This window comes from Physeter macrocephalus, chromosome 21 (assembly GCF_002837175.3).
Source record: "Physeter macrocephalus isolate SW-GA chromosome 21, ASM283717v5, whole genome shotgun sequence".
NCBI classification, from domain to species: Eukaryota; Metazoa; Chordata; class Mammalia; order Artiodactyla; family Physeteridae; genus Physeter; species Physeter macrocephalus.
This window is the reverse complement of record NC_041234.1, coordinates 103,847,515-103,863,559: the sequence shown is the minus strand read 5'-3', so window position 1 is coordinate 103,863,559 and position 16,045 is coordinate 103,847,515. Positions and strand designations below refer to the sequence as shown.

The window sequence follows — 16,045 nt, the reverse complement described above, 5'->3', positions numbered from 1 at the left end:
TTAGAGTCTGGGCCTTTCCTCGTGTAATAGGGTATAACTCCAATAAGGGACAAAACCCTGAGGAAACCTCATTTTTCCCGGCTGTGGAAAAGAAATCACCTCCATGACCCTGAAGCCCATGACAGAGACCTTTCCTTTTCATAAGAGAGATAGATTTATTTTCAGACACCCCTATTTGTTGAGAAGGTTTTCCTCATACTAAGTTAAAATCTACCTTGTTGTAACTGGAACTTACACTTAGTTTATTGCAAAACACGTCAATCCCTATTTCATAGGAGCCTGATTCTCGTGTCTTTTGTCTAAGCCAAATACCCCAAATTTGGACTTGTCCTCTTTCTCAGTACCCCTGCTCTTTCAGAACTGAACCCAATACTTTGTGAAAGAGCTGAGTACCAAAATAGAACAAACTTATTTTCTGCCTTGATCTGGACAGCAGAATTTGTTAATGAATGTTAAAAAAAGACTTCACCGAATATTTTTTGTCTTAAATTCTTTTGAATGAGGGAATGTTAAGCTCTGAAAATAGGAAGGTATCCAGAATATTCAATGCAGAATTTAAGCCTCCAATTGTTAGATTATTTCTGTTGGTGGCATAGAGTTCAGAAACAACGTACCCTATTGTAAAGGAGAGGAATACAGTTGGCCCCCTAAAAATAAAGGTTCTCAAATGCATGGGATGTACAAGGAATGCCATGCCTGTGCCACGGTGTACCTGCCTGTCCAATGCCCAGTCATGGGGCCTTCGTATGTATGTGCCTATTTCTGATGATTTTGGTGTGTTTGGTAGAATGCATATAAGTCAGCCCCAAATTTCCATGTAGAGAGTTAAACATACTATATATATAGTAAGGTCTTCAACTGGTACTTTTGAACGTCAATATAGAATTCCTTTCTGAGTGACTGATCAGAGCAGCGTCTTAAAGGTAAAGTAACACTGGCCCATAGGAATTTGTTTGAGGCAAGATTAAACAAAGGAGGCTGCATGAAGAAATTTAAGCTTTCTATATTTTAAGGATTCAGAGTTGAAATGCTTTGTGAAGCAGAGATTTTTACCCTGTTCGTGTTCATGTGCGCAGCTCAGGTTGACTTCACTGAAAGCAGCTTGTATGCATTTAAAAGGAAAGACTTGAAGGGGTGATATTTATTTCCCAAATGAAAATAGAGGTACCATTAGGCCTTCTTATCCATAGGAATAAGGAGGTCATGGCATGCCCCTTTTCAGCTTGTGGAAGGCTAGATACGCAGCATAAGTGTGCCCATCTCCTTAAGAATTTGGAGCATACCCAATCATTGTTGCCGGGACAAGTTTTTAAAGTACTGTGCAATTTGCTGAGGAAAAAATGTAAAGTAATGTCAAATTTCTCCAATGAATCTGATCCAGGGGGAGCTTTGACTGAATATTTTAAGCACAGTGGGATTTTGAAAGAATTGTAGACATGAAAGGAGGATTTTAAAAACGCTAAGAGGTTTCAGAATTAAACCTTACAACAAAACAAACAATACATATCGAAATGCACAGCAAGTCTCTATAAGTGAGCATTGCATACGTTTTGCTAACTGTCTATGGTATCTGGGTGAGGTGGCGGGGGCAGATTAATTCATTTGCTTTTTCCTTACATGTTAGTTGGGAAATATACAGTTATAGGGTTTGGACCTGAAATCCTTGTATAAATTGAATTTTGGATTTTGGAGCTTTAGACTCTGATCTACTGACATTTGTTTTTTCACCTACATACCATTTATCTCCTAGATTTATATTGGAATTGTAACTGGCAAAAATTTCTTTCCTGGTATATCTGTTGCTTCTGCTAATCTCATTTTAATAGGTTAGTAGATGAGCATCCTTTAGATGTTAATTTTAAATGATTATTTGCTGTCAACAGCATCCTGTCACATCCAGCCCACATGATGAGGTCCTTTTCAGCTTCATTAATTTGTCTAAATTAGTGAAGTTGAAAAGCTTCTTTTCCCCCCTGTAGGTTTATTTTCTATTTTGGACTGAGTACGTACTCATATAGTCAACGGCTTCATCTCTGAGGTTGGTTACCTTGCTCAGTGGCGACCCTTGCAAAGGGTTCCCAGGCCAGACCTTATCTAACTGCTGCTTGCTTGGTTTGAGTACATATTTTACTTTCCTTAATATTTATTAATCCATCCTTCCCTCACAGGCCCTGCAGCCTGGTGCACTTCAACTGATACCAAAGAGATCGGCACTTGAAAAGACCAATGGTGCCACCCCGGTCTTCAATCCCAGTGTTTTCCACTGCCAGCAGGCTCTGGCTAACCTGCAACTCCCGCAGCCGGCATTTATCCCTGCAGGTGAGAACGGGGCTCTGGGCACCATGAGTTGCTTGATGTTGCGAATGAATACAGTGCCCACCAGCTTCCAAAGAGCATTTATGCGAGAACGGTCAACAGGTATTGTGGTTAGAAATAAAACAAGGCAGTTAGGCTCAGTCTGTTTGTATACGGAACAGACTGTTTTCCTATGATTCCTGAAAATTAATGGTTTTGAAATCAAACTAGGAAACACTGTCAACATTTTTCTTTTGAGCATTTCCTAATTTTTGCTTCTCATGGTTGATTCACTTGTTTCAGTCTCAAACTAATTCCTTGGTTCTTAGGTATCACTTTCAAAGACCATGGTCTGCCCTCAGAAAAAAAAAAGAAAGTTTCCAAGCTTCAGCATTGCAAAAATAGGTAGTCCATATATCTTTGATATGCCAAAGATAGTTATAATAAAACTACCCTTACATTTACAATGTAATACAGTGTAGTATATATATAAAACAGGTAGTTTTAGCCTCTAACTCTTAAACCAGTTAATATAAAATATATAGCAGTTGACCACATTTTCCTGACACTTTGTGGCATATTTTATTACCTCCTACATTCAACTATATTTAATAGCATAACAGTTTTGCACTAAATTGAAAAGAAAAATTTAAGCCATAATTTTTTCAAATAAATATCATAGGGGGCTTCCCTGGTGGCACAGTGGTTAAGAATCCACCTGCCAGTGCAGGGGACATGGGTTCGAGCCCTGGGCCGGGAAGATCCCACATGCCGCTGGTTGATTTGTAGCTGGCAAAATGAAATTATTTCCATGACCAGATATGGGCTCAAACCAGCATTCATGCAGGCCCAGAAGCAGAAGAGCTGAGGTCAAACAAATATCATATATGAGGGGAATTACTTTTCTTCCAGTGGTTCAGTACTTTAAGAACGAGCATATAGTCTCTTAGGAATAAGTTGAAAATACTAACCCCTGGGAGTACGGTAGATTTTTTTTTTTTTTTGTCAGAATCATAAATGCTCCAGCTTGGAAACTGTTAAATGAAAGTTACATGCTTTAAAAACTAATTTAGAAACCTTGTTAATTATAAACATACTAAGCACATGGTATTGTATGCCTGGACTTGAAGAAACCCATTGGTTAATGATACATTAATCAGTTAATTAATTTTGAAAGAAGCCATAAAAATCCAGTCTTTTGTCTAGTTAACTAACCACAATAGTTCTTCATGATATCATTTACAAACACAATTTTTAGACTTGTTGGGCTGGATTTGGCTAATTTAAAATCTAGATTTACAAGCAAAGACATCAGAAGAATCCCTTTCCCCTTAATTAATAGCAAAAGAAAAACCTGTCAGGCTGAGAGCCCCCTCTTGATGAAAAGCCTATTTGCCACATGTTCACAGTCAAGTCCTTGGTTGCGAGGTGGAGAAAGCAATGATAATAGATTAGTGCCCTAAGTAGAACTTATTGGCACCAGCTGCCAGATCCTGGTGCATATTTTGAAAATTGTATGTATAATAAATTAAAATTCTCCCTTTCATAATAAAAATCACTTAGGATGTATTCGTCCAGAATAAATATGTAATTTAAGTGAGCTAATACCTTTAAAGAAAAATTAATGTTCATTTTTATACCTAAGAATCCAAGAATTACTTTGATTACCTGGGTTTGGGATCTTAAGCTGTAATTGTGAGCATGGGAGATTACTGGATATGCATGTGCTGTTTCATTAATATTGCTAAGAATATCTTTCTAGTTAGAAATTATTTCTATCAGTAAAGCTTTAATAATGATATATCTCTTTTCTTTACTTTTCACGCTTTTCTGCATGGTGTACAGGGCCAATACTGTGCATGGTACCCGCTTCAAGTATTGGTAGGTTTTGTACAAAAATTCTCAACTTTTTACAGTCTGAAAAAAAGTGTTTTTCTGTTGTGACTATGAAAGAGACAAACAACTGGATGACGTGGCTGGACATTTTCTGAGTATTTAAGGTTTAATATGGTGCTGTCTGTTACATGTCTTTGTGGAATCACAACAGTCCTACACTCTCACAGTTGGTTGCCACTGTGGTCAAATACCGACCCTGCCATTTCTGTATTTTCACCCTAAAAATAGTAGCTGAAATATTTTGAAACATTTCCTTATCTAGCCAGAATGGGCAGTTTTATTCTTAGCTTTACATCTGTTACTAAGAAACTGCAAAATATTTAAAATATTTTAAATGTATAATTTGTAAAGTACAACACAACAGTTCCTCCAAAAAAAAGTCATCCGTAAGATCAAAATCATTCAATACTGAGATGTTGCAAAAAAAAAGCAAAGCTAGAGCATTCTGTAGTGTTTTGTGATGATTTCTATAGTGTTCTAGGATGAAGTGCCATCTGCACGGAAACCAGGCACCACAGAATCATTTCGAAATGACTCTTTGGGGGTATGTGATTTTTAATAACCAGTTGCACACAGATCCTTTAATTAGCCACCTATCCAATATGGTAGCCATCTCGAAACCATTTTGTACATCACTAACACTGAAGACAAGGAAAGGGACTTGTTTCCCTGTCAGAACTCCTAGGGAGTTCACAGCTCCTATAGTTTCCATGGGCACCAGGAACAGACCAGGAGAAAATAGCTCTGTTCCATACAGGGAGGAATTATCCCACCTCACCCCACCATCTCATATCAATCCAGTTCCTTTTATCCTTTTTGAGAGTTCGCAACAGCTTGACCTCCATCCCATTGGTCAACCAAAGTCGATGCAGAGCCCAAAAGGGACTAACAGGTTTATCAAGATAAAACAAAAAAGTCAAAATGACAACTACATAGTAGTAGCACTCACTGACAGGTGAGGCCTCTGTTATTAGCTGTGCTCTATCAGAATTAAAATCATTTCCACTGGTGCTAACAGAAGCATCATATGCATATGATTAGAAGAACATACTTCTGCAAGTTCGTGAAATGTGTCTCTGTCTTCCCATTCTGTGACTCTGCTCCCTTGTCCTTTCACCTAAGAGCTCGGTGTAGGAATGCAAACTGCATGCTTCAGTGGTGCTGCTTCCTGCACCGTTGTTGCGCTCCCAAAGGGAAAACAAGAGTGATTTTAGAATTGGCATGTGCTACAATAAGGGATGTTGATAGGTAATGGATCACTAGAGATGAGCATGAGAGATAACTACAGAGTTTCTGTTAATCACCATTTGGGGGACATTTGTGGTTTCTATGACGTTGCATGTGTTGATTTTCCTCTCTCCAGGCCATTCACTTTCTCTGTAGACTTTCAGAAAATCTGAATTCAATCGATATATTATAGATGCAAATTATCACATACGCACACGTGCCATTCACACATTAATTCCTTGGCTTGCTATCCAGAATGAGCTAGAAATAAGAAAAGCATCCCAGAAGCTTTCAAAATGACATAGAAACTAGAAAAGGCAAAGAGAAATCAGCCTGAAAGAGATGTTGCAGCTGCTAGTCATTGTTGCTGTAATATTGCAGTGAAGACAAGATTTTGTCGGATATTTACTATGAAGTACCCCTTGGAAATTTCGGCTGTTTATGAAACAATAAATAAATGGCCTACGTTGTTTCATAAGTAGCCTAAGTTTCCAAGGGGTTTGCCAGAGGTGTGCTGAAAAACTTGCGTTCATAGCCCACTGTATTCTTTATCTGCTCCCCTACCACATACCCACCAAGCAAACTACGATCTTTTTGTATACAGATCAGGTAAGTATATATATATATATATATATAGATAGATAGATAGATAGATAACCGTTCCTTTGCACCTGCAAATCCAGTGACAGCACTCATGTCTGTCATGAGTTAGCGAAACCAAACACCAATTCACAGTTCCCTACTCCCGTTTTGAAAGCGCAGCCCAGTTACTTTTCTGCTTGACTAGCTGTCCACAGAGATAGCCTTGGTAAATTCAGATTTGTCATAGGTACCCATTGTAACCCCTTCTGAAAATTTGGCCCTTGAATTCAGTCAACTACAGTGTGATTCTGCTCAAAAACTAACTAAATGTTGAGAATGATTCCATTTTCCTTAATGGTAACTATAATTGGCTTTCCCCTTTTCTCTTTTTAAATATTTCCCCCTTCCATGCTGTGTTGCTTTGCACTGACTGTGATTGCATGTTGCACCCTGGTGTATCCATCATGATGATATTACATGGCTTGTTGCTGTGACACCTGCCACGCCCCATTCCATCGTGTATGTCACGGTTACGTAAATGCTCCACCCCCTCGTGCGTTGCTTCCATGATTTCCTACTGAAAGTGCCCATGATGCACGGTGCTACACCTACCACTGTGTCTGCAGCAACACCACCTGCCACCAGCGTTCCCTTCGCTGCAACAGCTACAAGCAATCAGGTTTGGCCATTTATTTCACCTGTTCAGACCTAGCTAACTACGGTGTGTTGGTAAGGCACAGTATATGATTTGGGGATTGGTGAGAGACATTAGTCCCTATTCTTATGTGTTTCTTTAGCCGTTGTTACATTTAGAATTTTTCTTTTTGTGTGTATTCTAGAGGGGTGTTCCTGCTTTGCTGCTCATTCTGAGATGAGTCAGCAGAGTGTTCTCTTTTTTAGTTGGTTACAGATGTCACTCTTGACATATATATAGTTGTTGCTACCACACCAATCCTCAAAGGTATATACTAAATATTTTTTAAATGTTTCTTCATTGGTTGAGAGGAGAATTTATTTTAGTTTGCTACCATTTTTGGTTATTGCATTTGAACTTTCACTTAGTACTGTCATCACCTTTACCTTTAGATCTACTGGAAAGAAAGATAGCACATTTCTTTCCAAGGCACAGATATGCTTATCATTACCCAGTGATTACATCTGAAATTCCTTCTCATACCGACATTAGATGTGCTTGTGTTGTTTTAATTTTCATTTGCTTGAGGTTTTTACAGGCAGAGTCACAAGGCAAATTATGAATTTGGGGTGAGTCTTGAAATTATAAGGAGAAACTTACGATAATTATTGTGTAATATTATGGCCATTTTGCCTTATTAAAGTGGTAACCGCGCTTAACGACTGCAAGTTCCACTGCTGTTTCAATTACAAGTATGATAAACATTTAGGACACAGAGCATTAATCCATTGGGGAAACAAACCACATTCTAACCTGTGCTTTATGCAAAATTAACTATTATTGGATATGGTTAGTATGTCTAAATTTTTCTGTGAAATTGGTTACGGTTATTGATTACCATGTCCAAGCAGTGAACAAAATAAATGGAATTCTCTCAAGAAACTATTTTAATCTAAAATCTTTTTTACTACTGTAGATACCCCCATTATCAGTAGATGAACTGAATAGCAGCATGTTTGTTTCACAGATGTAGAAGTTACCAGTAGAACAGTAAGTCTCTTTAAGTATTAATATAATATTTGTAGGTTATATCTTTTATCTACACAGTTGCATTTGCTAAAGACTTTGGTAAATATTTTCATTAATAGGCATTGCTTATAACTTAGAGCTTGATTTAAGCATTCTAAATTTTCCACAATGAAATATGGACAGCAAATATGCGATTTTTTAATATGAAGATGACAGCTGGTATTGTATTTTCCCAATGAGCTTACAAATTCCCAAATGTTTTCCCATTATTAAAGGGGTATGATTGGTTAGCCAAAGGCACAGATCGATTTTGAATTTTAATCTTTTAACATTTTTCTAGCTTTGTTTTATTTTAACTGAAATAAAGCAAAGTAATTTTGTCACAATTTGATTAAGATCGTTATCTTAAAGACAGTAGGCAGTATGCTTTTTCTAAAGACATTATGGAAAATAGCGCTTTCACATTCTGCCACTTTGTGTTGCTTCCCGTGTAAGTCTAGCAGAATTGCTCCAGCTGTTTTCAGTTTTGAGTGACATAATTTAGTAATTTAATCATTATTTTCATTCACATCACAGCACCTTTTTTGTTGGTAATTTTTGTTGTTGTTTTCAGATATTTCCCCCTTCACCTCTGATTTCCTTTGCCTGGTCCAGAGCCTGTAATGGCAACACACTTAATTTGAGCAGTTGTTCACTTGGAATGTGTGACTTTTAAAGTCACTCAAGACTCTGAGGCATCTTAATTAATAATTATAGGGAGTTATTAAACAAATACACTGATTCTGAGTTGCATCCATTAGTCATTGAAAGCTTGAACTTCTCACACCTGGAGTGTTTCACTTGGTTGAAGAAGGCAACAGTTCTGTTCTCTTGATGGACTAGTTCCCCAGAACCTGGCTAGCATTTCTTTCCTGCTGAGGACACACAGGCCCAGAAGACTAACTGTTCTGGACAGAGCCTATAGATAACTGTACATTAGATAACAGGTCCCTTCAGTCCTAAGGAGTGTTTAAAAAAAGACATCTTTGAGTACACGGAATAACTGAAGTAGCTGTATATTGTAATAGTTTTCAGGGGTATCATTTGGGATAGTGGCAACTTGGGAATAGCACCGAACATGAGAATAATAGGCTTTGTAAACACTTGCCTGATTCTCGTGGGCTGCTTCACATCACGGTAAACAAAAGTGGTCAAATATAGTTAACTTCCCAACAGAACATGTTTGGGAGTAGTGATTCTTTTTTACTTGATTCCATTAGAAAATTTAGAGGTATTTGGCACATCATAATCATTGCAATATGTAACAGATGTTGAAAATTTCTCCAGAGTGCAAAAATGTAATTTTGTAAAATACTGTATACCCAGAATTCACACTTAGGCTATTCCTGCACGGCTCCAAAACATACAGATAAAAAGTTTAAAGTTTAATATTTGCATATGTCAAAATGGAATCCAGTATGTTTTGTCAATATATGCTTGTTGGAGGAAGTGGATGGATGGGTGGGTGTTCATGGTGTAGACAGTGCCTTAAACAACGGAGTGCATCTCTGTTAACTTAGGGCAACTGTCCACACTGTCACTCAGTGAGAACCATAGACTATCAGACTGTCATGCTATGTGACTCCTTAGCGAGCATTTCCAACAGCTCAATTTTCGTAGATTCAGAGCGGGGAATATCTTGGCATATGGTTCACACACAGAACTGGAACAAGAACCAAGTATACTGACCCCTACTTCAATAACCCTCCAATATTTCTCACTCTTTTTTTTCTTCCATTTCAGTTGAAATTCTGAACAACAGAGTTATGGAGTATCAGAATCTCTCCGTGAGAACCTCCATATGGCCTTTCTATATATATTCACGTATGTCCTCTTCTACCAACACAACAATAAGCATGGTGCAGTCAATATATTAAACAAAACAAACATACCAACCAACAAATTCGAATAAAAAACAAAGCATCAAACAATCAATGGAGATGTTAAAACACCAACAGAAAACTAACAACTACCATCTATCTATCTTATTTGAATTATTAGGTAGAACACCATAACACTTTGTAATTTATCACACTATTCTTTGTGACTTTCCAATAACCATTATGCTGAGTGAATCTCTACAGTGGACTGCTGGCTTATTGTGCATTCTTGGTGGATAAATGTTCGGTCTGTTTTGAAGTGTTACCTTACCGTTTTGTTTACACAATAGTCTGTTGGTTTGATTCAGAATGTAACAGATATATCCAATACCATTTTCCCCATTATTGTATTGTATTGTGGTGTGTTGTGTTAGGTTTTTATATACTATAGTGTTTTGCTGTAATGTGTGGTGTTTGATTTTAACTAAAATGCTATTAATGGGAAACAGAAACACATGTGCTTGAAAAACATGACAGGTTAATGTTGATATGCTCTCTCTCTCTCTCTCTTTAGAATATTTCTGTAGGTTTCTTGAGGCAGACATTTAAAAGGCCTCACTTTTGAGTGTGTCCAAAACTTGTTCATAAACATGCATGTGTATAATTTGTACCTGTAGATCTGACCTTGCATAGTACAAACACGTTACTGGATTCTTTTGTGAGAGAGAAATAATTACCTGAAAATAACAGGGAACTTCTTAAAACATTAACCCGAATTTCACTCCTTAAGTAGATTGCAAAACTAGAATTTACCTTTACATGGATTTCTCAGCATATATACTAAAAATTATGTAAAGTGCCCATTACATTTTTTGTGGCTCAAGGATCCTGTCTTCTAGTTTGAGTGTCTAAAACTGAGCCATTTGTCATTTTCAGCTGAAAAATTGGTTCTTGGAAGCTTAAAGGTATTCTAATGACAGGTTATAAATTAAGCAGAGAGAGGGGGCTTGGAGCTAGTTTTTACATATTGGAGGAAAGTGTGTAAAAACCATTGCAATGTAACCTTTGATACAAGTGCCACTTTCTGAATGCAAATGGCTCATGCTCTTTAGACTACTCTTTGAATAATAAGTAAGATGCAGTCAGGAAAAGTCAGTCAGGGTGAAGGAGAATTGGTTCCAAGTGAGGCCTTTCCTCCCCAAATGGACAGTCTCTTCTGTTCATCACAGCTGGAGTCTGAGTATAGATTTGGAGAAATGGCGGGACTGGGGGGGGGGAGGTAGGGAGCCATTTGAAATTCTCTGATTTATTTAAAAGTTCTAAGAAGGATGTCCACAGCTGTCTTTAGCCTCAGTTCCGCTGAGTTTCCGGTTTTGTTAAACATTTCAGTGAAGGAGCAAGTGCCTGTGATATAATATGTTAAGTGTTGCCCTTCCCAAACTTTATTAACAGCAGAATCTCTCATATCATAACCAAGCCTCTTTTTTGTTTGTTGGGATTTCTTTGTTTTTATATGTTTTGAAAATTATAATAGAGATGAATAGAGAGGTTTGTAACACCCTTTGGATGAGACAGAGTGGCTACACTCCACAGAGCTGACCTGAATTCACATTACTAATACTTTTGAAATAATTGTATAACCAAGTAAAATAGCAGTTAATTCCTATGGTATGTCACATACTTCTTCCACCCTACTCAGTAATTAAAGTTACTATTATTAATCAGTGGTAGAACCACATGATAGTTTGCATTGATTTAATATCTTCTACTAAATATGTGTTCTCTTCACTGGAAAGTATAAAATCATCAAATTTGATGTATATACCAAGTTTATTTATTTTTCTCCTTCATGAAAATGACAAGCAAAGGGAAAATCTGATTTAGGATATACCTTAAGCCGGCTAGTAGTGTTTGAATCACAGAACAGTGGAACTGGCAAAACCTTTTCACAGCCAGGGCATGTGATTCGCCCAAGGGCTGCCTAACTACCTGGTAGCAGCTGGACCCAGAAATATCCCCTGACTCCTGGTTGTTCGCCTTTTTCACATTGTGCTTCAGAACATTTGAGACTCCATCCCAAAGCAGATCATTTTGGCTCAGAATACAAAAGAGCAACATTAACTCCTCAGTAGCTGATATCCTGTTGATCTTAATTATCAATCCAAATCGTGATCATCAGTGATTTCTAAATGGTCTTGCTTGTATTGAGCCATTGTCATCTGCTAACAGTATTGTCTGGAGTTAGAGGGCAAGAGGTGTCTTGACTTTTACCTTTTGGTCCTTTGAACCACTTAATTTCTGTTTCCCAGAATCTTAACATTGCTAGAGAAGAAAGTAGAATATGCCTTTGTGAAATTACTTGTGTTTGGAACTGAGTTTTGTAAAACCTGTGCTGGTGCCTCTCAGGAAGGGCAGATTTGATCACATGAATCCAGGAGGGGGATGCACCTGAGCTACTCTAGATGTATTCCTTAAAAGAGACAGAGACATTTTCAGTGTGACATGAACTTTTTTGTCATTTGACATTTTGATACAACATACTGTCTCACTTAACTTTTTAAACTTCTGACAAAGATGTACGTGGACAATAAACCTAGAGTGCAGCTGTTTGCATGTTGCCTTAAGCACTGGAAGACATGAATAATGACGTATTTTTTAGTAAGAGGTTCAGTGAGGGATATTCAGGGTAGTGGTATTTTTGGTGCAACAATTTTTGATGTTGTTTGTTGGCATTTTAAAAGTTGCTTTGTGAGTGAATTTAAAGAAAGAAAACTCAAAGCACTAAGGTTTTGATCAGAGGTGAAAGAATTTTGACAAAAATGCAATTTTAAGATAGCACTCTTTAGTTGTGCAATGACTTATTCAAGTGATCTTTATTCAATCAAGAAAAGAAAAGAAGTCACAAAAATGCAATTTTAAGATAGCACTCTTTAACTAGTTGTGCAATGACTTATTCAAGTGATCTTTATTCAAGAAAAGAAAAGAAGTCATTAGACTATAAATTTCTGGTGAAAAAGACAAGTCACAAAACTAATCAGTGACTCTAAACAACAATTTACTGGATAAACTGTATATATAAAATTCTAATCACTTGTGATTCTTAGTTAACATTTTATAAGCTTTGTAATTTACAAGGTCCTCTTTGTATTTATCCAAAATTATTGTTTTTGTCCATTCCTCTCAGCCTTTTGCAAAAATATGCAAGCGTGCTGAAACTTGGATAAAACAGATCATGTATACAGAGAAAATAATCTAAAGGTTTTCTTTTAAGAGGGTTTTAGTAGTGTCAAAATTTTTAAAGCACTGTGTGACCACAACATAAGTATATTTTAAAGAGGATTAAGATTAAATTTAAGTTAAATGGATTCATAAAATCCATGCAGTATTTGCTTTTGCAGTTGGAGCACGATTCCTCAGCTAGCTGTTGCATTTCATTGCGTTTGTCTAAATTAGGGTCTTTAATTTGTAGTTAATCGTGATATGAAAAGCCATCCTCTCCCTACTCCATCAGTCTTTGCCATCCATTTCTGAACACGCTAAAGCACTTTGATCTTGCCGTAAGTGTTGTCCTACACCACTACTAGGCTGTGTTCACTAATGGGCAGCCTCAGCTCACCAGCTCTCCAGTGGGGGCAAAGCAAGTACCTCCTCCTTACCATCAGCAGGAACCAAATAAAATTAATCTTTACAACATGAATCTCTTTTTCATGGCATGACCAGTAAGCACAGTGATGTCTGATTAAGGACAACATTGACATCAAATTTTATTAAATAGTATGTAGGGAAGGCCTGTGTGCTACGTGGAATGTTATCTGGTCCTTCCTCCACTCCTTTGGAGGGTACATGAGGATGCTCTTAGGTGAAATGCAGCCACACGTTTTCCAGTTATTTCAGTCTGTAGGGTAGGCTGTGATGCACAGAACGAATTAAAACTGGAATCTTCTTTCTTTGATCTCTTCTACTTTTCACACACGTTGAAATAGAAATAGGGAAATATGATTGAGGGAAATAATGATTTCCCAGTTCTGTTGAATAGATTTAGGAAGATAGTGGCCTCGTTTTTAATTTTACCAGTGCCTGTCAAAGGCAATAGAATAAACACTATGTAAAAGAGTATGACAACTTTTTTTTGCAAGTTTAGTTGACAGCCTAATCAAACTGTAAATATAATTACAAATAGAGGTTCTGGCACCAACTCACTAATTGGTGCCACGTTTTCATTTTTCTTATTACTTTTTAAAGTTTTAATTTTATTCCCTTTTCATATCTTTAAGTAACTAATGAATATAATTTTGAAGGAGAGTTAGAGAAGCTTTACGATTTTACTACAGGTATTCAACCCGCCTAGATAGGTCCTCAACTGACACGAAAAACAACAAGGTATAGAGTATAGCTCATAACTATTCCTTACAGTTCACAGTTGAAGAACAAACTTAACTTTATATACAAATAATAATTTTTTTAACATCTTTATTGGAGTATAACTGTTTTACAATGGTGTGTTAGTTTCTGCTTCACAACAGAGTGAATCAGTTATGTTCCTATATCTCTTCCCTCTTGCGTCTTAATTTTTAACTAATTGTATTTAGTTGTTGCTTTAGCAACAAACCTACAACATGGCTACCTTTAGACAATTTTTTGTGCGTGAAAATTTTACTTGTAAACTCGGTGTGGTTTTTGACAGTGTGAGCATGTAGCAGATACAGCTCAAAGCTCAGAAATAGATATGGTTGATTTTTCTTTTTAATCCAAATTCCCATGTGAAAACTGAATTTGTGTCCTTGTGTGACATTTTCGAGCAAAACGTTTACAACATCTGGATTCTAGAGTCAGGCTTTAGAGCTGATAGAATTTGTTGTGTGGATAGGGTTATTCCACAGTATTTAGACTCCAAAACACAATCGTATTTATAATATGCCCCAATCTCTTTCCATAACCTTACTTATTCAGAATCATTCTATTCAAGTGGCATAGCTGTAGCTACAAAAATTCTCTTTTACAAATCTATCCAAATGAGGGTTAAAGAATGACAAAAGCACAGATTAAATTAATTCATCTTTGTGAAACCATCCATACAGATACTGTGGAATGACCCCATAACAGTGTTGAAGAGACATATGCTGCAGTTAACTGATGGTCTCAGTTAGGGTGCGAACGTGTGAGACACACCTTTTTTGCACTTATGTACATAGTCCATGAAAGCGATCCTTGGAGCTTTTTTTTTTTTAATATAAGAAGTCTGTGATAATAGTGGAAAAGTTAGTAAGAGAGTTATTTCTAAGGCTTTGAGAAGAAGGGTTTTTTTGTTTTTGTTTTTGCTACAAGACTTAACTAAAACATGATGTTGCTTTGCTGTTGTGGAGGCTTTCTAGTTTGCTAGGGCTCGTCATGAGACAAGACTGGTTACAGGTTAACAGGTCAACTTCAGCTAACGGCACTAAACAAAAGTTAAGGTACTTCAGCTTTTAGCAAGATTGCTAGCAGAGATTGTTTGTTTTTAAATTAATCCTCACTGCAAACACAGACACACACACACACACACACACACACACACACACACACACGGCAGCAGGTTTCTGTCTGAGGTCTTCTTTTTTCAGTGGTTGCAAGGAGTTGTAAATTGCAAGATGGATATTCCCATTCTGATCTAGTTAGATTTCATCTTTCACAGAAAATGGTCAATTGAGATATATCGGTTACATCAATTAATATGTATTTAAGTGACAAATTGTTAACATTTGCCACTATTTCCCCTTCAAGATCCAGAAGCCAAAACCAAATTGGCAACTACTGAAAGATGTAATTTAACAGCTAAGTATGGCCAGCACAGAGCATTTCATTCCCTTCAGCAAAGGAAAAAATGCTCCTGGCACAATTTTAGAAATGGCTGTTTTCTGACTTACCTTTACCAGATGAGACAGCGCTTCACTGTGCCACTTCAGCCTCCTACTCTTTTAACGAAACAGAAGAGAACTAGCCGAAATCTTGTGTACATCAGAGCTGTAAAAGAATGTTTCAGTCAGATCATCTCTGCCAATTGCAGCTCCCACATCACCTACAGATCACCATTTATCTTTTTGTTGCCTCCAGGCGGTGAGGCCTAGAAAAGGTCGAGGTTAGAAAGGTTTAAGGATAGATCACCATGAGGGCTTTGAGTCCTACCCGTCTTGAGGCCTGTTGTCCTTACCCTGGAGAAGGAGCCCATCTTGGGATTGAGGGGGTTGTTATTAGTATTGCTACCCATTTTGATAGTTCTCACTTACAGAGACAGGAAAATAAGCCAAAGCCAGAAAGCAATCCAAGCCTTACAGTTGTCCAATAGCTCAGGGCCAGTTGGTTAGAAATGTCCTTTTTTTTTCCCCCTTGAACCCATAACCACTTAGAGTCAGCCATACAGCTAACAGCCTGACCATCTGACCAGCATTTCCATTGATAGAAAATGTAAGCATTCATTCCTTCTGTAGTTAGGAGCCCCAACTTTAACCTTATCACCAACATATTTCCCCAACTTAACCCATGTTCT

At 37.3% G+C, this 16,045-nt stretch overlaps 1 protein-coding gene across 5 annotated transcripts in view; it reads left to right on the top strand.

The window, feature by feature from the left end:
• Positions 1-11,258, top strand: part of MBNL3 (muscleblind like splicing regulator 3) — a 107,388-nt gene extending 96,130 nt beyond the window's left edge. For 2 of the 5 annotated variants that reach the window (XM_007130405.3, XM_024128100.3), the window contains exons 7-11: positions 2,169-2,319; positions 4,141-4,176; positions 6,585-6,679; positions 7,611-7,684; positions 9,446-9,534. In XM_007130405.3, coding sequence (XP_007130467.1) covers positions 2,169-2,319; positions 4,141-4,176; positions 6,585-6,679; positions 7,611-7,667 — 339 coding nt within the window. In that variant the 3' untranslated portion in view covers positions 7,668-7,684; positions 9,446-9,534. Of the gene's footprint in view, positions 1-2,168; positions 2,320-4,140; positions 4,177-6,584; positions 6,680-7,610; positions 7,685-9,445 lie in introns of all 5 variants that reach the window. The other 3 variants (XM_007130407.3, XR_449429.3, XM_055081793.1) reach the window with 3 other exon arrangements.
• Positions 11,259-16,045: the final 4,787 nt, after the last annotated feature.